A 21,341-nucleotide genomic window follows, 5' to 3' on the forward strand; every position below is an offset into this window, starting at 1 on the left:
CCCCCCCTCTCCTTGGGATGGGGGGAGAGAGAGAGAGAAAGAGATCAAATGATGGAATTTCCACTGAGAAATGAGGCAGAAATAACACAGATGGTTCACACAAGCTTTATATATTGCTCAATATGCCAAAGATTACATCTCTTCTCTAAGGAATATCTGTATCTAACAAGTAACAAGGTACGAACACCTTTCAGTTTGTGTTGATGTAATTCTAGTACAATATAATAATTTGATTAAAAAAAAAAAAAAAAAAACCATATCCTGAATTAATCGATTGAGTGGTTGATATATGAATGTAATCACAAGAACATATCCTGAAATTAATTACTTGAGACCACCATGTTATAGGTATACTGAAAATAGCACTTGAGACCACCTTGTAGACAAATCAAATTTATAATGCAAGTAAAAAATTTAGAACAAGGAAGCTTTACTCATCCTGAAAACATCTATGGAAAAATAAAAGAAAGCAAAACAAACAGAATGCTAAATAAAAGAAAGCAAAACAAACAGAATGCTGCCTTCCTAATGAAGCCATCCCAAAACTTTGAAGAAATAACAAGAAACAAAATCTATGAAGGAAAAAAAAATGTACCTTAAATGTAATCTAATTCCTACGTGGAGCTTAGCATTTTCCTTTACTCACAAAGCAACTCAAACTACCACAAAACAGCAGGAAGTTCTTCCACCAGGACTCTGTAAGTAATACAAATTGAACCAAAATAACTAATCGTTCATATATTGCAGAGAGGGAGAGAGAAAAAAAAAAAACTTAAATATCATTGAACCAAGCAGTGGATTTGGTTTGGGTTGCAAGCGGGTCCAACTAGGAAACCAGAGGCAGAGGGAATGAAAAGAAAAGGCTGAAATGAAATTGTAAACAGTGGCAGGATTGGGCCTGGTGCTTTCCGCAGAATAAGCCTTTGCTTATAGTCGAAGACTCCCTCTTTCTGGATTTTGGGCGAAGTTTGTGGGCCAGCTGGCAGGACTTTTCTAATGGGCCTCATCTTTTCTTCCTTCCTATTATGTCTTAGGCCCTTCACGGGCCAAGTTTTTCGCGGGTTTGTGATTTTTCCTAAGTCTTTGTTTTGCAGCAAGCCTTTTCTTCTCAATTGATCGGCTAGACAGTCTCCACCTTCCTTCATGGGTTTTTGTCATCAGGCCCAAGGACCTTGTTTGTTGGCCCATGACGTTAAAAAATGGGCACCAACAAAGTGCACAATTAGATGCAAACCAAACTTCTCTAACAGAAAAAGATGATCCAGCAGTTTCTTCACCAATTTCATAAAAGTCACAGCAGCCATGTCTCTTTTGCAACTCAGCTTTAACAGATAAAACATTGTGAATTATTTTACATAAGAAGACCAAACATTTAGTAGGGCGCTTCAATTTCCATAATCTAGTTCATAAAGATTTAGAGCTAACAAATGAACTAGATCTTAATTGATTATCAGATCATAGATTGATTATCAGACATATATGATCTAAATAAATGATACCCTTTCTTAACACTATGAAGTTCAGAAAATGAATGGAAACTAGTTTATCTTTTGGATTACCTTTGACAAATGTAATCTCAAGATTTCATTCAACTTATGGTACCTTTTTAATAATATATTTCCCCATAGATAGCAAATGATAAGAAAGAGCAAGATTAATATTGAACCTGGATGGTTGGTCATGCATCAACCAGTGGTAGCAGTAGAAATGTTTTTTAGGGTAATCATTAATAAACTTAAATTATACAGAATCTTTATAATAAAAAAAAGAGTTGAATTGATAATATCACCCAAAAAAAAAAAAAAAAAAAATCAAATACATGAAGTTTTACAAATTTTTTCTCTAATAAAATGAAAAACCAAAAAGGAATTTGTGAGAGATAAAATGAAATTTGAGTATATTGAGATGAAAAAAATAAAGTGAGTGAGTTTGAAATGATGATAGAGCAGAAAAAATTGAAAAAAATGAGAGACAAAGAGCAATGTATGTATGATACTTGTTGTGACCATGAGCCAAACCGCCAAGCAGGGCAGAGCTGTTGCTACTACAGCGCCATCTAGGAGAATTCACGGCCACAATATCTCTCATAGTACTATTTAAAAAAAAAATAAAAAGAAATTATTGGTTATTTTTATGCATGGAATGGATTGAATGAGTCATGAATTTGAATAATTAGAGGTTTTTATTATTTTTTTTTAATGGACTTTTTGTTGAATATTTTTTTTTTAATTATTGTTGTTTGGCATAATCTTCTTGTTGTTTGAGATTTTTTTGTTATTATTTGGGCTAATTTTTATTATTGTTATTTTAACTTAAATTTATTTATTTTTTAAGGAGTTATGGATTATATTTGGAGGCCCAAGATTATTTTTGTAAGAAATGCTACTGTCTACAATATTTCACAACAATTTTTGGTGGCAAATTGTTATTAATTAATAAAACAGTGATGTCAATGGTGGACCTAATTCAAAACCTATAATAACTTACTACTTAGAATTTATTGTAAATATGTCATAGACGTGGTATTACTTTATTTTTGTTGAATCCAAATTCTTGAGATTTTCATTTGGGTGTTCAATATTGTTTTCTAGGTGTACATGTGTTAGCTTAAAAATAATAATGTATATAAACTTTATTTTGCAGGCATAATTTTTTTTTTTGGGTGCAATGATACATGTACATAGAGCCTCTAGTGGCATCAACTCTATATAGGAATCGTCTAGATAAAATGAAAAACTATCATTCATAAATATATAAAAATATCAACAAGTATTAAAAAATTCAGGAGCATGCAATCCCATTGCATTGCAAGAAAGAATGACTACGTTAAAGAACTACATAACAGTACGATTTCATAGAGGAAAAAATGGACTCCAGAGAAAACTCATCTTCCCTGGCTCTACCCCATGACCCTGACGATCCTGAAAACATTTACCTACGCGATAACTCACGCAAAAAGACATACGCAGAGGTGATCCAAGATGCCAATATGCTAGAAGCACGACATGAAGTGGGCGAAGAAGACAATGAAGAGCAACCCAACCAGGAAGAGACCGTGGAGCAGCAGACACAAAATGAAGACACCCAACTCGGAACTGAAGAGGAACACACTGATGAAACCTGGGAAATCCAACTCACTCCAGAATTGAAGAACCAGCTAGCGGGACCGTGGAAAATGAGCGTTATCCTCAAGATTATGGGAAGGCCACTAGGATATCGGGCACTCCAAACCAGGTTAGTCGGTATTTGGCGCCCCACAGGTACAACGCATTTAATTGACCTTGGTTACGGATATTTCATTATGCGTTTTGATGTGCTTAAAGATTACCAACATGCTCTCATGGATGGACCATGGTTTGTGGGAGATAATTACCTGCATGTGCAGGCCTGGGAAGCAGATTTTCATCCGCAAACTACCAAAATATCAACCACGGCGGTTTGGATCCGTCTAGAACAACTACCCATTGAATATTACCATCCAGAGTTTCTCAAACACGTGGGCAAAAAATTAGGAAAACTATTGAAAGTTGATGCCATCACTAGCACAGCCATTCGAGGAAGATTCGCTAGAGTGTGTGTCCAAATAAATGTAGCCAACCCATTGCCCAAACGTGTGAAAATAGGTTCATTTTGGCAGAACATTGTATATGAGAACCTCCCAATGCTTTGCTACAAATGTGGTTGGATCGGACACAGGGAAACACAGTGCACAGAAAGCTTGCCATGTCCAACTACCGTGCTACCTCACGAGACAGAAACCCACACCCCAACAGCTTCACCGCCTGAACCAGCCCACGTGTCAACCCCCTAGAAAACGGTCCTAAATCGCCGCTGCAGAACACGTGGACGCCCAAACGAGATCACACAACGCAGTAAAATTAATTTGACCGAAACTTACCCAGTTTTTCATCCACGTGGTCAAGCATCAACGGGTCACACACAGGGGCAACACACTCATTTAACCGGGTCGGTGAAAAGACTTGAATCAAATTATGCGAACACAGGCACCAGGTTTTAACCGTGGTGAGGTGGCATCCAAGGGTAAAAAAGATCAGCTCATGCAGTCACATGAGATAGAGCAGCAGTCCATGCAGGATCCAAGAGATGCCGGTTGTTCACGTCTTCCATTCCAACTGAATGATGTGGCTGTGAACGCATGCGCACTCCTTGCATGGCCAGCTGTAATGAAGTTCAGCTATCTCCTCTAGCTCACACCATGCAGCAAGGGCAAGCTATTTTTCCTACTCCTCTAACCAACCCAATCTCTCATGACACAAATCAAACATATGGCTCTCTCATCGAACCAAGCTTTAACCTCACCCACACCAACGGATCCCGACCTTCGACTCACACCAACACTTCAAGACACCCTACCTATCTCAACCATACCCCTCATGAACAACCATCCCCCTCCTCTCTAAGCCTACGAGCAGGAGATGGAGAACCTAGGAAAGCTTTGGAGCGGATTGTCTCTAGAACAAACTCTCGAAGGGACAGTGAGCTATGTCCGTATACCGGTTCATCTGTGGACAGCCATGAACTGGAACCAAACAACTCAAACTCCGAGCCTGCCTCTGAGGCTCGACCCACCTCCCTACTCCAACCCCCATCGCAGCCACCAATCCCATGTCCGAGTCAACAGGTCCAGCCATCCTTATCACGCCTAAGCAAGGCAGACACAAGCTTCACTGGTCAGGCAGCAGAGCATTCCGATGAGCTCCTCCAGTGCAGACTCCCCGGACATACTGCCAGCAGCCATTTTTCGCTTCCTAGATCGAGGCGAAATAAACATCGCCATGCGGGAAGACGAACCCAACCTATACATAGTCATGTTCTCAAACCGTAGCCTACCATTTGTCGTGTCCGGCACGCATTGGGCCAGGCTCAACGATGTGGAAGCACTGTATCGCATCATGACCACCACAGCGAGGCATCAAGGTCTCTCTCTGCCGACAGCGAGGACTTCCTCGACATGGGAAGTCCTGAATGAGTCCCTGACCCCCTTTGCCACATCCATGAAGATGATTGCATGGAACTGTCAAGGCGCCGAAAATGAGATGTTTCGTGCCCATGCCTATGAGCTCCACTGTAGGCACTACCCTAATATCCTGATTATCATTGAGCCCTGCATTGCTGAAGCTAGGGCTCAAGGGGTGATAGACACACTCCCGTACTCTCACTCTCATCGTGTGGACCCGGTTGGTTTCTCTGGTGGAATCTGGCTGCTTTGGAATGACGGCCCCTCCTTCAGTGTCGAAATTATCACCTGTAGTGATCACAGTATTCACACCCTTGTGAAGGTACCTTCTCCACCCCTTTCTTTTTTACTTACTGCTGTGTACGCTCCTCCCCATTTTAATAAGCGAAAACCGTTTTGGGATTACTTAGAAAATCTTGCTAGAAATATATCTCTTCTGTGGATCCTTCAAAGAGATTTTAATGATATGATTTCAGAGGATGAAAAACTTGGAGGTCTTCCTGTAAATAGAACCCGCATTGCAGCTTTTAGAAACTGCTTGGATAAATGTGGGCTTATAGACTTAGGTTTTCATGGCCCTCGATTCACATGGACCAACAAGAGCCCGATTTGGCAGTCCACCATAAAGGAGCGGTTAGATAGAGGTCTGGGAAATGCCAATTGGACTTTGCTCTTTCCTACCACTAAAATTCACCATCTCCCTAGGGTCAAGTCTGACCATTGCCCAATCTTGCTGAACACTGACCCATCGGAGCCTAAACTCCCCAAACCCTTCAAATTCGAGCAAATGTGGTTAACCGATCCCACATTCCCATCCCTTGTAGAGGACAACTGGCAAGCCTCGGAACTTATCCCTACTACTTCCTTATCCTTGTCTAGGTTCCCTAGGCGCCTAGAAGCGTTAACGGAAAACATTCGTTCCTGGAACAAAACTCATTTTGGAAATGTGTTTCATCGTAAAAACCGCCTGGTAGCCAGACTTAGAGGTATCCAAATGGCCTTAGCTAGGAAACCCTCTGCTTATTTGCACTCCCTCGAAAGTCAGCTCACTCAGGAGTACAATATTGCTTTCCACCAAGAATATTTATATTGGCGTCTCAAATCTCGCATCATGTGGTTAAACTATGGAGATGCCAATACTAAATATTTTCACATCAAAACCGTTCAACGTCGCAATCACTTACGAGTGATAACTTTAAAGGATGGCACGGGATTATGGCTCACTGGAGAGCCTCTAACCCATCACATTTACAATGCCTTCAAAACTTTGTTCTAGGCCTCATCATCATATTGCCGCACCACCCCTGGTAATGAAAGGAGTTATTGTCCCAATAGTCCCTTCCATACCCACGCTCAGTTACTTACCAGGATTCTCCAACCTGATGAAATTCTCCAGACCCTCCAGGCTCTCCCCCCCTTAAAGGCCCCCGGACTGGATGGCTTTCACACTTTCTTTTTCCAATCAAATTGGTCTAGTTTGGGTCCGAGCATTATTCAAGTTGTACAAGAAATTTTTGAGCATCTCACTATCCCTCTTAGCTGGGGGATCACAAACTTGGTCCTTATTCCGAAAGTTGCTCATCCTGATGTGATCACGCAATTTCGTCCTATCAGTCTCTACAATACTCTCTACAAATTACTTTCTCGTATCATTGTTCATCGTCTCAAACCCTTCATGGGAGAAGTCATCAATCCTTGTCAAGCGGGTTTTGTGCTTGGCAGTCGTACGAGCGATAATATCATCATTGTCCAGGAGGTTATTCGGACTCTTATTTCTCGACGGGGTTGGACGGGATACGTTGCTCTTAAACTGGATCTCGAAAAAGCTTATGATCGTCTTGAGTGGTCCTTTATCCGGGAAACCCTTGAATACTTTTAGGTGCCTCTTAATCTCATTACTCTCATCATGAATATGATTTCTCCTACGAGATTCCACATTCTTTGGAATGGATCCCCTCTCCCGGAAGTGGTGCCCAGCCGAGGCATCCAACAGGGCGACCCTCTCTCCCCCTACCTGTTTATCCTTTGTTTGGAGAGACTGTTCATCAAGCTTAATGAGGCTGTCCATGACAAATTTATCCACCCAATAAACTTTCGAACTGGGGTCCGCTTCTCGCACCTATTTTTCGCTGATGACATCTTCTTGTTTACAAGAGCCACAGCCAGGGATTGTAAAAATCTTAGCAGACTCCTGCTTGACTTCTATGTGACGTCAAGCCAGCTTATGAGTGCCACCAAATCTAAAACTTGGTTCTCTCCTTGAACCCCTAGGCGGATAAAAGATCAAGTGGCAAGTATCCTTGGCCTCCCTACCACGGACCGCATAGGAACCTATCTTGGAACACCCATTTTTACCACCCGTCGAACAGCTAGCTCCTATCAATATCTGGTGGATAATATCCGTAAGAGAATTGAAGGATGGCAAGCTAGGTATCTTTTGATGGCTGGCAGAGCCACCCTCATCAAAGCTTCGGTCACCTCTGTCCCGCTTTATGCCATGCAAACCACGCTTCTCCCAAAAAAATTTGCCACCACATAGATAAAATGAGCTGTTACTTCCTCTGGGGAGACATCGATCAACACAGGGGTTGCCACACTGTCAACTGGGAGACTGTCACGCTCCCCAAAGAGGCTGGAGGATTGGGTATGTCCTCTACCAGGCATAGAAACAAAGTTATCCTCATGAATCAGGCCTGACGCCTCTATTCCAATACCACGACGCTCTGGGCGAGGGTCCTAAAAGCAAAATATTTTCCTCATACTACTGTGTTTACCAGTCCCCGAACTTCAAAAGGCTCTCACATTTGGACCGCTATCTCACTTGGGGCTGAGCTTCTTCTTGAAGGCATGAGATGGATTATAGGAGATGGAAGGTCCATACGAGTTTGGAAAGACCATTGGCTTCCTAATGGATCCCTACGGAACTATATTAAGGGTCCACTCCTCCCCCAGGAGGACGACCGCCGTGTCAACTCTTTTTGGTCAAACCAGGAGTGGTCTTTCGACTCTCTAAATCTTCCCCTCCCCACCCAACTCCAAGACCTTCTTCAAGGCATTCCAGTATCTCGCTTTGCTAGCCTTACCGACTCTTTTCTATGGCCCCACAACAAGGGCACGTGTTCCATCAAATCTGCGTCTAAAATCCTTTTTCAGCGCCATCAAGTCCCTTGGAACAAAGCCCTTTGGCAATGGATCTGGGTATCCCCTTGTCCCAAAAAGATCCAAATCTTTCTGTGGAAGGCTATGCGGGACTATCTCCCCACCAAAACATACCTCTCCTTTGGTCGCTCATATATGGATACCCGCTGTCCCAAATGCCATTCACCTGAAACGACTATACACATTCTCCGTGACTGCCCTTGTCTTTCTTCCAGTTGCCACTACAAGACTGGCTAAGATATAATGCTACGGTGGTTAGGACCTCCTTACCCCACCACCCCCCTTGGCAGGTCTATTTTCCCTTCACCTGTTAGAAACTTTGGTTAGCAAGGAATGAAAGAATATTTACAAACAAATCTTGATCCCAACATAGCCTAATCTATTCCTCTGTTCAAGCGGCGATCGAATTTCATTTCCTCGCCGGTACCACCAATCGACCCTTGGATCTGATTCCTCAGATTATCAGTTGGCAAGCCCCCCCTACCCCTTTCTTAAACTCAACACTGATGGTAGTGCCCTAGATAACCCAGGATTGGCCGGAGCAGGGGGTGTTCTTCGAGATCACCAGGGCCAATGGATTGCAGGATTCTCAATGCATGTGGGCCTCGCAACAAACAATATGGTTGAGTTGGCGGCAGTTAGACAAGGACTGGCAATGGCATGGAATATGGGAGTAACGCTCCTTCAACTGGAACTAGATTCCAAAGTGGTCCTAAACTGGCTAACAATTTCAAATTTAAATTTTCCCACTAATATTCTTCCCTTGATCTGTGATTGCAGGAACCTTTTGGAGCAGGAATGGGAAGTGCACATGCAACACGTGTACCGTGAGGCAAATGGCTGTGCAAATGCTCTAGCAAAGCGGGGGACCCATCTCCGAAATAGGATGACTGTGTATAGTGAATGTCCCACTTTTGTTTATGTATCATATGTGAGGGACTTGATTGGCCTGGGGGAAACTCGGCTTTGTAACCCCAGCACAGTTGTAGGTGTTGTATGAACTCAATTTATTAAATAAAACCTCCCGCTTTTCACCAAAAAAAAAAGAACTACATACTTGGGGATCAAAATAACTAAATTTGAAATTCTACAGATCAAATTGATAGCAAAACAAAATAAATTTGGAATTGCCAAAATGTATTCTACAGATCATATATATCTTACTATTTTCTCATTCTACAGCATTATACTACATTTTCTTTCTTCCTTTTCTACATGGCAGACATTAGCCAAGGATGAATGCCGCATATTCAGATACTCTGTAGCATAAGCTATTGCATCCTGAACGAGTCTATATGAACGAGTCTATTTGGGCAAGGCCTTAGAGCATTCACATCAGCTCTTGGATAATTGTGTATAAATGTGTAAAATACACATTTTGACCATTTTTACACATTTTGAAGCAAAAAACACACTACATCAGTCTTTGTAAAATCGTGTAAACCCGTGTATAATTTTCAACGAGCTACAGTACCCGTGTAAATTTACACGGGCACTGTAGCCCGTTTATAACTTAAAATAATATTATATGTACAATAAACAAAACCTCATTTTCACTCTTTTTTTTCTCTCTCATCTCACTGAGCACACCAACGCCTCTCTCACTCTCAGCTTCCCTCTCCCTCTTGAGTTCTTCCTCTCATATTCTTTTGCTCATTCTCATCACCGAATTCTTTTGCTCATTCTCATCACCACGGGAAATAAAATGTGATCGGTTTAGGAGTTTTACAGTTCCGGTGAGGAGGGTGGATCATTGGGTTGACGGAATCTTCTCTATTGACAGATGTTGGGGCTGATTTCTCTAAAAAAGGTATGGGTTTTTCTCATTGAGATTTTAGAGTTTTTTGGTTTCAATCAAGATTCTTGGGAGTTTCTCTAAACTAATTTTTTTGGGGGTTTCTTGTTTCAAATTTTTTCTGGTTTGGGGTTTTTTTTTTTTTTTTTTTTTTTTTTTTTTTTATGGATTCTTCGGAGCACACCCGAAGTTATTTTTGAGAGCTGGTGTGCTGTTTTAGTACCTCCATGGGATAGTTCTACATAAACGAGTTTTAATTTATGAACTTTGTTCTTGATAGGTCAAAAAAGTTTCAATCTATGTTTTAATTTATGAACTTTGCTCTATTTGATGTTCATAGTTACAGAGTTCTAGCTGATTTATTGTGTGGATATTTGGTTGTTAGCTTTATTGTTGTGATTACCTTGTATTTGGTTAGTTAACTGCTGAGATTTTGTGCCTGGTCAGTGTGTATGTATAATTGGACTTGGCTGTGTAGTTTAGCTGGCTTTGTCAAGTTGTTGTTTGGGGTAGCTTGCCCTGTATTGTAGCCTTTGGCTGTTGTGGCTGGTTTTGTTGCTTAGCAAAAGTCACTAGATTATCGGGCGAGTGTATTGGGTCTTGTCTGGGCAACGTAAACTAGTCATTTTCCATTTCCACTAACATTTTCTTATTCGCATATTATTGGCAGTATCTCTTTTTAAGGTGCAATTATGTTGTGTTAATGATTTATCGTTGCATTTCTGGCTGAATCTATGACAATGAATCAAGAGATCATATCTCATCCCCCATGGGTCTGATCTGAATTGGGAGGTGGGGATTGTGGTTTGAGAATAAAAAGAGATGAGGGCTTCTTTGTCCAAGTTCTTTAATAGTTTTTCTTTTACTACATTTTCAGATTATGTATATATCACATGCTTATAGTCATAGATAAAGATAATTCCAAGACATGCCAGTTCTCGTTGGTTTAGGTGGTAGTGGAACTTTAATTGAGATATGCAACAAAAAGTCTCTGGTTGTTCTTCTTGAATGAACACTCTGATGACTTGAGAGACTTTCAAAAAAAGACAAGTGAATACTAAACAGTGATTGTTAACTGATTTATTAATTTTGGGACCCCCTTTGGGGGTGGTTATGGTGATAGATTGAATGAAACTCTCAACCCCTAAAGTTTGAAATAATCAAATCTTTAAGTTAGGTAACTGAATTTGAAAGCTCTTTCAAAAGGGTCAACCTCAACCTCAACTGCAAAAGTCTTAGTAACAACTACTTCCATGCTGGTAAACATCTGTCTCTCTCAAAATTCCTAGAACTGCAGATCATAAGGAATTTAGTACATAAGGTAGTCTAGAGATGTTTGTTGTGTTAAGCTATATGATATTAATTTCAATTTACAAATATTGGAGACACATTATTTATTCCCTTGGTGATTTTTTCTGTTTATTGCTGTTCTCCATTTATAAGGATCAATGTTCTCTGTGGATAACTGGTTCAAAACCTAGGCTTAATATGTTGGTATTGAATAAGCTTTAGTGGGAAGTAGGAAGTGGGAACACTATACAAATAATTATAGTGCTGTATCTAGAATGTCATCTTGTTCTGAGTTATGTGACCTCCATTTTATTTTTAATGAGTAGAATATGATAATATGGCATCTCATCTTAGATACAGCCTAAACTACTCATTTTCCCCAACCAAAAAGAAAGCCATATAAATGCTGTGGAACAGGACAAAGAAGACTAACCCTTAATAGAATCAGTATTAGCACTAAGTAGCTGCAGCTAGAAGCACCCACCAACACGGAGATGGCGATTAGGAGCTCCCTACAGTGTCCAATCTTCAACTTCTGCCTCTCACTGCGTATGTCTCTGCCTGTGGAGCAATTTTAATCTAGGACTAATCTTTAATTTTTTATTTTTATTCTAGGACTAATCTTATAGGTTGCAAACAATATAGCTAACTGCTTGTCTTTCTGTCTCTCTTTTGCAAGCCAAATTTGATAAAATCAGTCTTTTTTTAGTTCTTCATTTGAGAATAATTTGTGGGAAATCGGTTTAAATTTTGGTTTATTTTTGAATTCTGTTGAATACTTATTATTTCTGATGATTCCTTGATTATCAGTGGGTTGATAAGACTTGAACGTTGATCTTTGGGCTACCTCCTGTAATACGAAAGACACAGAATCAGAGGGGACCGGTGAGGACCGGCCAAAAATCCTCCGATGATCAAGTTAGTTACTTTGAACTCTCTGTAACGAAGAAGTATTCTCTTAAAAGTAAAAAAATGTCTGAATCCCCTTACCCTTCATCGAAGAAGCCTTATATAGTGTGTGTGTGGAACGGTTATCTGTTTGGTAACCGTTCCCAGTGTCGAGGAGTCCGAAGAATTGGGAGTAACTTCCATAACCGTTGTGGAAGTTACCTAGGTTGGACGGGCCGATGAACTCGTCCATCCATAGTAAGGATGGACGAGACCTTCATGAGGAGCTCGTCCACTTTTAGTCCATCCATAGTAAGGATGGACGAGACCTCCAGAATGATCTCATCCACTTTTAGTGAAAGACGGACGAGATCATCTCGGAAGGCTTGTCGTTCATAAATGACGAGTAGATCTCACGAGGTATTAAGCTCGTCCATATACGGACGAGGTTCGCTGGTACGCTTGCAATTTTCTCTGCCTATTGTAGCTTCTGTCGTTGGACAAGACATGTGGACGAGTTATGGACTTGGGATTATTCGTGACACCATCAGTTGCCCCCTCATCCATGTGAGTCGTCCAAAGGGTTGAACGTTCTTGGACACAATTGGTTAATAATTACTGTACCACGTGTCCTTTTCTTATTAGAGACTGATTCCGTCGATTTATTTTTCCGAGGTAGATGCCACGTGTCGCTTCCGTATTGGTTGGGTCGTTTCGATTACCCAGGTCAGCATCCTATAAATAGTGGAATGCCTCCCTTAACCCTCCTCATTCCAGAAATTTTCTTCCTTGACATCCATCGTCTAGAGCCTCGTCTAGGAGTTCTCTGCGTCTAGAGTCTTCTTCCGTCTAGAGCCAGGTACTCTTCTTTTTCTCGTCTTTAGGTTTAAGTTTCTTGTTAGGGATGTCTGTTGCTTCCTCGTCTACTGATAGCCTTAATAAGGTTATAGACGAGTATTGTGATGATACTAGTGATAAGTCTAGCTCTAGCAGTGCTAGTGATGAGAGTGGAGGAAGCACGGACGAGAACTACTCTTCTGGGGCCCCTGGGTTCCCTATTGAAGTCGTCCAAGAACAGCTTAGGAGAGCTTCTGGCTCTCAAGCTGGTTCTCCGTCCAATCCTTCGGACGAGGTAGAGACCGTCTTTAGTTGCGCTGTAGGCGTCCATTCTAAGACGGACGAACAAAGGTTAGGTAACCTTAAATCCTGGTATCAAATCCCGGACGAGTTTAACCCTAGGTTACCCGTCCGTGGAGAGTGGTGTTGTGAGCCCCGTTTTGGAATAGGCGTCTATGAATCTTACTTCTTAGGTGGCCTTAGGTTTCCTTTAAATGCCTTCTCTAGGGAGTTATTAGTCAAGTTAGGTTTAGGTGTTTGTCAATTCAATCCTAATGCATGGAGATTAATTATCTCCATGCAAATTTTGTGGAGGGAAGTTTTTGGTGGGGACCGTCCTCTTACAGTGGACGAGTTCCTTTATTGTTATAAACCTTCTGCCATAAGTCAATCTGAAGGTTTTTATCAGTTTACTGCTAGGGGGAATGATTGTAGGTTATTCAAGTCCCTAGCTTCGTCTGATAGGAAGTGGAAGACGGAGTTCATTTTTCTTTCAGGCTTCTGGGCAGGGAACCCTGTGGACGTTGGCAGGGATCCCTTTCCCCCTTACACTGGGGACCTAGGGAACCTTCGTCCAGAAGGTACGTCCCTTCCCCTTGTCTATTTTTATTCTTACTCTTATTTGGTACATTTACAATTTCTAACCTTTATTTGTTCATTGTGTTGTAGCTGCCAAACGTCCGTCCTTGAGCAAATTTCACCGTGACCGCGTCCACAGGGCTCGTCTACACACAGATAGGAGCTTCCATTCTCTTGTCACGCTTAGACGTCTAGCCAAGTGGGGTTTAGGTCCCGAGCCTTCAGACGAAGCTATAGCCCACGAAGTTACTGTGCGAAAAAGTAAGTTTTTAGCTAAACTTCCTTTCCCTTTTCTTTTTTGTATACATTTCTTAACTTGTTTATCTCGTCTTAGGAATGTCAACAATGAAAGAGAACAAAGGGAAGGAAATTGCTGGAGAAGGGAAGCGTCCTGAGGGTATGGCCCAGGATCGTCCTGAGGGTCAGACGCGTCCAACGGCTGGGGACAAAAGAAAATTCTTGCCAAAGAGTATTGACCTGGAAGGGCTCCCCAGTCGTAGAGACAAAAGGGTTAAGCAGGGCTCGTCTAAGGTGGTTAAGTCAAAACCTCCTCAGTCTCAGCCTGCCGTCCAGATAGTCGACGTGGACTCGTCCACTCCAGTTGAATCCACTCCGTCCAAGACTCCGCCCAGAACTCCTTTAGCCAAGTTTACTACGCCTGGCTCGTCCCAGCCTTCTACGAACATTATTGAGAGCGAAGATCTGGCTTGGGAATGTTTCCAGACAGCCGTCAAGGACGAGGATATAAACATGTGCTATAACATGGGCTTGAAGGAATTTGAACATTCAGGCGTCCATGACCTCTTCAAGGTATGCCAGTATCCCTCGTCCTTGTTCAGTTATTAACTTTTCTTCATTTAATCATTCTATGTTGTTCTTTCTATTCACAGGCCATGTCGAAGTTTATAGCAGCGTCTAGACAGGCAGCGGAGCTGGACAAGACGAGAGTCTTGTTGGAGACAAGGATTCAGGAGGTGAACGCTGACTGTAAGAAATGGGCTGGGTTTGCTGAAAAAGCTAAGGACGAGGTCAAAGAGCGTAACAAGTTGATTGAGGAGCTAAGGACGGATGCATTGGAGAAGGAAACGCGCATTGATCACTTACAAAAGATGAACAATGAGTTGAATGCTCATCTTTCCAAGGCAAGAGAGGACGCTGTGGCTGAGTTCAAGTCGTCCAAAGAGTATACAGACACTTTGGATCGCAATTATGCAGCTGGTTTTGAAGATTTCAGAATGGACGCTGTTGAAAACTTCCCTGAAGTTGACTTCAGCACAATCAAGCTTAACCTTGCTGCTGCCACAAGCTCTCTCCTCCAGACCGGCTCTGATGACGTCAACGTGGAAGACGACGCCAGTACTCAACCTCCTCAGGACGAGCCTGCTGAGAATGCTCCCCCTTCTTAGGACGAGACTTTAACCTTTGTAACTTTGCTTTTTCTTTCTTGTTGTAACCTTTGTGTTTGGTCCTTTGTTTTTGGACCTTCTTTATGTAACAAGAATACATTATACTCGTCCATGGTTTTAGGACGGGTTTTTTAAGTATACTATTTCTGCTTTTCAAACTAATCAAGGGTTTTTGGACGTAGGATGTCCACCCTTTGAATGAAGTTTTATTTTCTTTGCATGGACAAATGATTTCATTTTCTTTGCATGGACAAGTGATTTCGTTTCCTTTGCATGGACGGATGCTGCTAAGCTATTTTACTCCTAGCTCGTCCATGTTGAGAATACATATTTTTCATGTAGTCTAACTCGTTTTAGCAGGTAGTATTTTTAATTAGCTTGATTCGTCTTAAGACTTGCAAACTAATTTTACATACCATCTACTTATTTTGCCAACTTTTTCTCTCGTCCAGAATTTGGATTGTTTTAGTTGGCTCTACCTTGTCCATGAGTTGGACGAGTATGGATGTGGTTTCTTCCTTTTATTCAAGAAAATTTAGACGTTACATCTCTGCGTCCAGAGATTTTGTTCGTCTTGGATCTTTCAACCCTCTTGAGGATTGAATTGGACGACAATATCATGGAGAATTCACACAACATTTTGTACATAACATAAATATTGTTTACAGACAAGGCACATGCACACTGATGCCTTTTTATTTAATAAATACATACTTCATGACTTCGTCCATAACCACAACACAACTATAAAAGGTAAATCATAGTTTCAAACTTCACACACAAACAATACCAAACATAGTAGTAACAAACAGCATCATTCATAGTAGTACGCTAGTAGACAGATAAGACCCAGTCTCGTCCATAGGTTCACTCTTACTGGTAGTACCTCCTCAGGTGCTCCACATTCCAAGGATGTTCCAACTTTCTCCCGTCCAGGGCCTCCAGGTAGTAGGATCCTTGCCTTTTACAGTTGATTACTCTATAGGGTCCTTCCCAGTTTGGGCCCAACTTCCCATGTGCTGGGTTCTTGGTTGACAAAGAGACCTTTCTAAGGACGAGATCTCCTATATTGAAACGCCTAGGCTTCACCATCGCATCATACTGCCTTGCCATGAGGTTCTTATACTTTGCTGCCCTGTGTTCTGCGTTTGCCCTTACCTCGTCTATTAGATCGAGGTTTAGACGAAGCTGGTCCTCATTGCCCTTGTCTTGATACATCATCACCCTGTGATTAGCCATATGTACTTCTGCAGGTATGACTGCATCGCTTCCATAGGCTAACTTGAAAGGGGTCTCCCCTGTAGGGGTCCTCACTGTGGTCCTGTATGCCCATAAAACTCCTGGTAATTCATCTGGCCATATTCCCTTTGCCCCCTCAAGCCGAGTCTTGATGATTTTCAACAAGGATCGGTTTGCAACTTCAGCCTGGCCGTTGGCTTGGGGGTGTGCAGGGGAGGAGTAATGGTTCTGAATTCCAAAGTGTAAGCAAAAGTCCTTGAAGAGTGCATTGTCAAATTGTCGTCCGTTGTCAGACACCAATACCTTTGGCACTCCAAATCTGCATACAATGTTCTTCCAGACGAAGTTTTTCACATTCTGCTGTGTGATATTTGCCAACGGTTCTGCCTCCACCCATTTGGTGAAGTAATCGATGCCCACCACTAGAAACTTCATCTGCCTTATTCCCAAAGGGAAGGGACCCAAAATGTCTAGTCCCCATTGTGCAAAGGGCCACGGTGCCACCATTGGGGTGAGGTATTCCGATGGTTGTCTGGGGACGTTGCTAAATCGCTGGCATTGGTCGCAGACCTTAACGTATGCTTTAGCATCAGCTTGCATGTGCGGCCAGTAATACCCTGCACGGACAACCTTGTGGACAAGTGATCTGGCTCCTGAGTGATTGCCACATGCCCCTTCATGAACTTCTCTCAGCACGTAGTTTGCTTCATCCGGAGTTAAGCATCTAAGGTAAGGTTGAGAGAAACCTCTCTTATATAGCACTTCATTCATAAGGACGTATCTAGCTGATCTCACCCTCACTTTTCTGGCCTCGTCTTTCTCTTCTGGTAATCGTCCATCCTTCAAGTATGATACAATGGGAGTCATCCAATTTTCTCTGTTATCCACCTGCTGTACTTCCTAGACATCGATACTTGGCATATATTGAACTTCATCTGACTTCTCTAATGATTCATCTGCTGAGGCCTCTTTTGCTATAGTATCAGCTTCCACGTTCTCCTCCCTTGGGATTTGAACGAAGTCAGCTTTTTCAAACCTTTTCACAAGGCGCATCACTCTACCAAGGTATTTCTTCATTCTTTCTTCCTTCGCTTCATACGTCCCATTCACTTGCCCCATGATCAGTTGGGAATCCCCCATGACACATATGGACTTGGCTTCTACGGACTTCGCCAATTCTAGCCCTTTGAGGAGGGCTTCATATTCGACTTCATTATTAGTCGCTTGATATTGTAGACGGACTTTATGTTTCAGTTTATCTCCCTCTAGGGATTGCAAGACCACACCAATTCCTCCTGCATGCCGAGTAGACGAACCATCCACGTGAACGATCCATCTCTCACTGTCTTCTGTCTCTCTATGACTTGGGGTAAACTCTGCAATAAAATCTGCTAGGGCTTGAGCTTTTATGGCATGCCTTGGTTGATACCTGATATCGAACTCACTTAGCTCCACGGCCCACTGGATTAATCGTCCTGCAGCTTCCAGTCTATTCATTGCCTTTTTGAGAGGATAATCTGTCATAACATTAATGACATGTGCTTGGAAATAATGCCTCAGCTTCCTTGAAGCTGTGATTAGTGCGAAGGCCAACTTCTCCATTTGTGGATATCGTCCTTCCGCTCCTTTCAATGCCTTGCTTGTATAATACACAGGTCTTTGGACTTTATCTTCCTCTCTTATCAATGCGGAGCTCACTGCATGTGGGGTTACTGCTAGGTACAAATATAGTTCCTCTCCTTCCACTGATGGACTCAGCAGAGGTGCCATGGTAAGGTATACCTTCAAATCTTCGAAAGCTCTCTGACACTCGTCGGTCCATTCGAATGCTTTTTTGAGAACCTTGAAAAATGGCAAACATTTATCAGTAGCTTTAGAGACAAACCTGTTAAGCGCAGCGACTCGTCCAGTGAGGGATTGGATTTCCTTGGTATTTTGCGGTGGCTTCATGTCCAGTATTGCTTGAATTTTATCTGGATTCGCTTCAATTCCCCTGTGGGATACCATAAAGCCAAGGAATTTCCCTGATGATACCCCAAAGGCACATTTGCTAGGATTCAGCTTCATGTGATACTGCCTCAATGTCTCAAATGTCTCCTGCAGGTCGTCTAGATGTCTTCCTTCGTCCTGACTTTTCACCAGCATGTCATCTACATAGACTTCCACATTCCGCCCAATCTGCGGACGGAACATGTGGTTGACCAACCTCTGATACGTCACCCCTGCATTCTTTAAACCAAATGGCATCACCTTATAGCAGAATAAGCCTTGACTGGTGACAAAAGATGTCTTCTCTTGATCAGCCTCGTCCATTCTTATCTGATTGTATCCTGAAAAGGCATCCATGAAGCTAAGCAATTTGTGGCCTGCAGTTGAGTCTACTAACTGGTCAATGCGCGGTAACGGATAGCTGTCCTTGGGGCAAGCCTTGTTCAGATCAGTGAAGTCCACACACATTCTCCACTTGCCATTCGCTTTTTTGACCATTACTACATTGGCCAACCAATCCGAGTAGTACACTTCCCGAATGAACTTTGCTACCATCAGCTTTTGGACCTCGTCTTTGATTGCACTATCTCTCTCAGGGGCAAACACCCTCTTCTTTTGCCGCACAGGCTTGGAGGAAGGAAATACATTCAAACGGTGGGTAATGACACTAGGGTCTATACCCGGCATATCCTCGTGACTCCACGCAAACACGTCGATGTTTTTCTTCAAAAATTGGACGAGGTCCGTCTTAATCTTCTCTTCTAAATCTGCTCCCACCCTGGTACACCTCTCAGGGTTATCTTCATCCAAGGAAATATCTTCCAATGCTTCAGTAGGTTCTGCTACAACCCTCTTTTCTTCAATGTTCATTGCTTGAACTTGTTCATCCATGGCCAGCATGGCCAAGTAACACTCTCTTGCTGCCAGTTGGTCACCTTGTACCTGCCCTACCCCGTGTTCTGTTGGAAACTTGACTGATAAGTGGTAAGTAGAGGTAACAGCTTTCCAACTATTCAAAGTTGGCCTCCCAATGATGGCATTGTAAGAGGATGGACAATCTACCACAAGGAAGTTCACATCCTTGGTAATCTGTCGTGGATATGCCCCCACTACCACGGATAAGGAAATGGTACCCACTGGTTGCACCTTCATCCCACCAAAGCCTACTAGGGGGGAGTTCACTGGACGGAGCTGGTCTCGTCCTAATCTCATCTGCTGAAAAGCTGGATAATATGAAATGTCTGCTGAGCTTCCATTGTCCACAAGCACTCTTCTGGTTGTGTAGTTTGCAATTAGTAAGGAGATGACGAGGGCATCATCATGAGGGTGATGAATTCTGTCAGCATCCTTGTCCGTGAAAGTGATTGCCCGCTCGTCCGTAGATCTTGCTCTTGGTGATCGTCCAGAAAGTTGGACGCTCTGTACTACCTTCAAGTATGCTTTCTTGGACTTGGACGACTGGCCAGTTGTACTTCCCCCAATGATGACTCTTATCTCCCCGAGTGGTGGTCGCGATGAATCTTCCATCTTTCCCTTCTGTTTCTCGTCCCTCTGATCTCGTCCAAGGAAACCCCTCAACTTCCCTTGCCTTATGAGATTTTCAATTTGTTGCTTCAAGTCAAAACACTCGTCCGTGTCATGACCATGATCCCTATGGAAGCGACAATACTTGTTCCTGTTGCGCTTGTTGGGATCACCCTTCATTTTCTTCGGCCACTTCAGGGAAGGATCATCCTTGATTTGCATAAGGACTTGCTCAAGTGGGGCGTTTAAAGGGGTATACTGCTGGTTCCGTACTGGAGGGCCTGGCTTCTTACTCTCTCGATCTCTCCTTTCCTCCATCCGTCCCTTCTTTGGACGAGTACCTTGCTCATGCTGACGATTGGGATTTGCGTCCATTCTCTCGGACCTCTTCCTCTTCTTAGCAATGATTGCATCTTCTGCATTCATGAAATTCTGAGCCGAATGGACGAGTTCGGCCATGGACTGGGGCTCTTTTTCATAGAGCTTGTGTATAAACAGATCTGAATTCACCCCATTGTGGAAGGCTGCCAGTAGAAGCTTATCATCTGCTTCGTCCACACTGAGGGCTTCTCTGTTAAAACGAGTGATAAATGACCGAAGGCTCTCGTTCTCTCCCTGCTCTATTGTCAACAAAATGGACGAGGAACGCTTGTGCCTTTGTCCTCCAATGAAATTGTTAACAAATAACTTACTCAACTCTTCAAAAGAACTCACCGAATTTGGAGGTATTTTGCTAAACCAAACTCACGCTGAACCCTTAAGGGTGGTTGGGAAGGCCCTACACATTATCTCATCAGGCACTCCTTGAAGATGCATGGTGGTCTTGAAAGTGGCTATGTGATCAAACGGGTCACGTGTTCCATCATATGAATCCAGAGAAGGCAACTTGAACTTTGATGGTAGTGGGTGACCGTTGATGGAAGCCGTAAAGGGAGAATCAGTCCTGTGAACCAAGTCTTCTATCGGATTCGCCCTTTTCATATTCTCCTTCATTTCCTCCATACCTCTCTTCATTTGGTCCATTTCTTCCTTCAAATACGGTACCGTTCGTGAAGTGGTGCCTCTAAACTGACTTCCAACTTCGGTATTCTCTCTTCCACCATGACTATTTGTTTGTCTTCCTTCACGTTCTTCTTGTGTTTGCCTCCTCATATTAATCTCCATTCGTAATTCTTGGTTTTGGCGAGTCAACTCCGCCATAGCGTCTGCCATAGATTGTGCATGTTGGGCAGATGACTGCATGACCGGCGCAGACTGGCGATCGCGATGCGGGTTGCTGCTTCCCTGATGGCCTAGGCTAGTAGCCCTTGATCTAGTCCGAACCATCAACCCTTTGTCACGGAGAAGCGAACTGTAAAACAATCGATTCCCACAGACG

General features: G+C 42.7%; 2 protein-coding genes across 2 annotated transcripts; one reads left to right on the plus strand and one right to left on the minus strand.

Annotated features, from left to right (window-relative positions):
• Nucleotides 1-2,866: 2,866 nt before the first annotated feature.
• On the plus strand, nucleotides 2,867-3,811 carry LOC126725081 (uncharacterized). Its single transcript, XM_050429588.1, has one exon. It carries the CDS (start codon nucleotides 2,867-2,869, stop codon nucleotides 3,809-3,811), a length of 945 nt encoding a protein of 314 aa, XP_050285545.1.
• Nucleotides 3,812-17,350: 13,539 nt separating this feature from the next.
• On the minus strand, nucleotides 17,351-21,163 carry LOC126725123 (uncharacterized). Its single transcript, XM_050429653.1, has 3 exons — nucleotides 20,968-21,163; nucleotides 18,590-18,672; nucleotides 17,351-18,292 (listed from the first exon to the last, which is right to left on the minus strand). Exons 1-3 carry the CDS (start codon nucleotides 21,161-21,163, stop codon nucleotides 17,351-17,353), a joined length of 1,221 nt encoding a protein of 406 aa, XP_050285610.1.
• Nucleotides 21,164-21,341: the final 178 nt, after the last annotated feature.

This window comes from Quercus robur, chromosome 5 (genome assembly GCF_932294415.1).
Source record: "Quercus robur chromosome 5, dhQueRobu3.1, whole genome shotgun sequence".
Taxonomy (NCBI): domain Eukaryota; kingdom Viridiplantae; phylum Streptophyta; class Magnoliopsida; order Fagales; family Fagaceae; genus Quercus; species Quercus robur.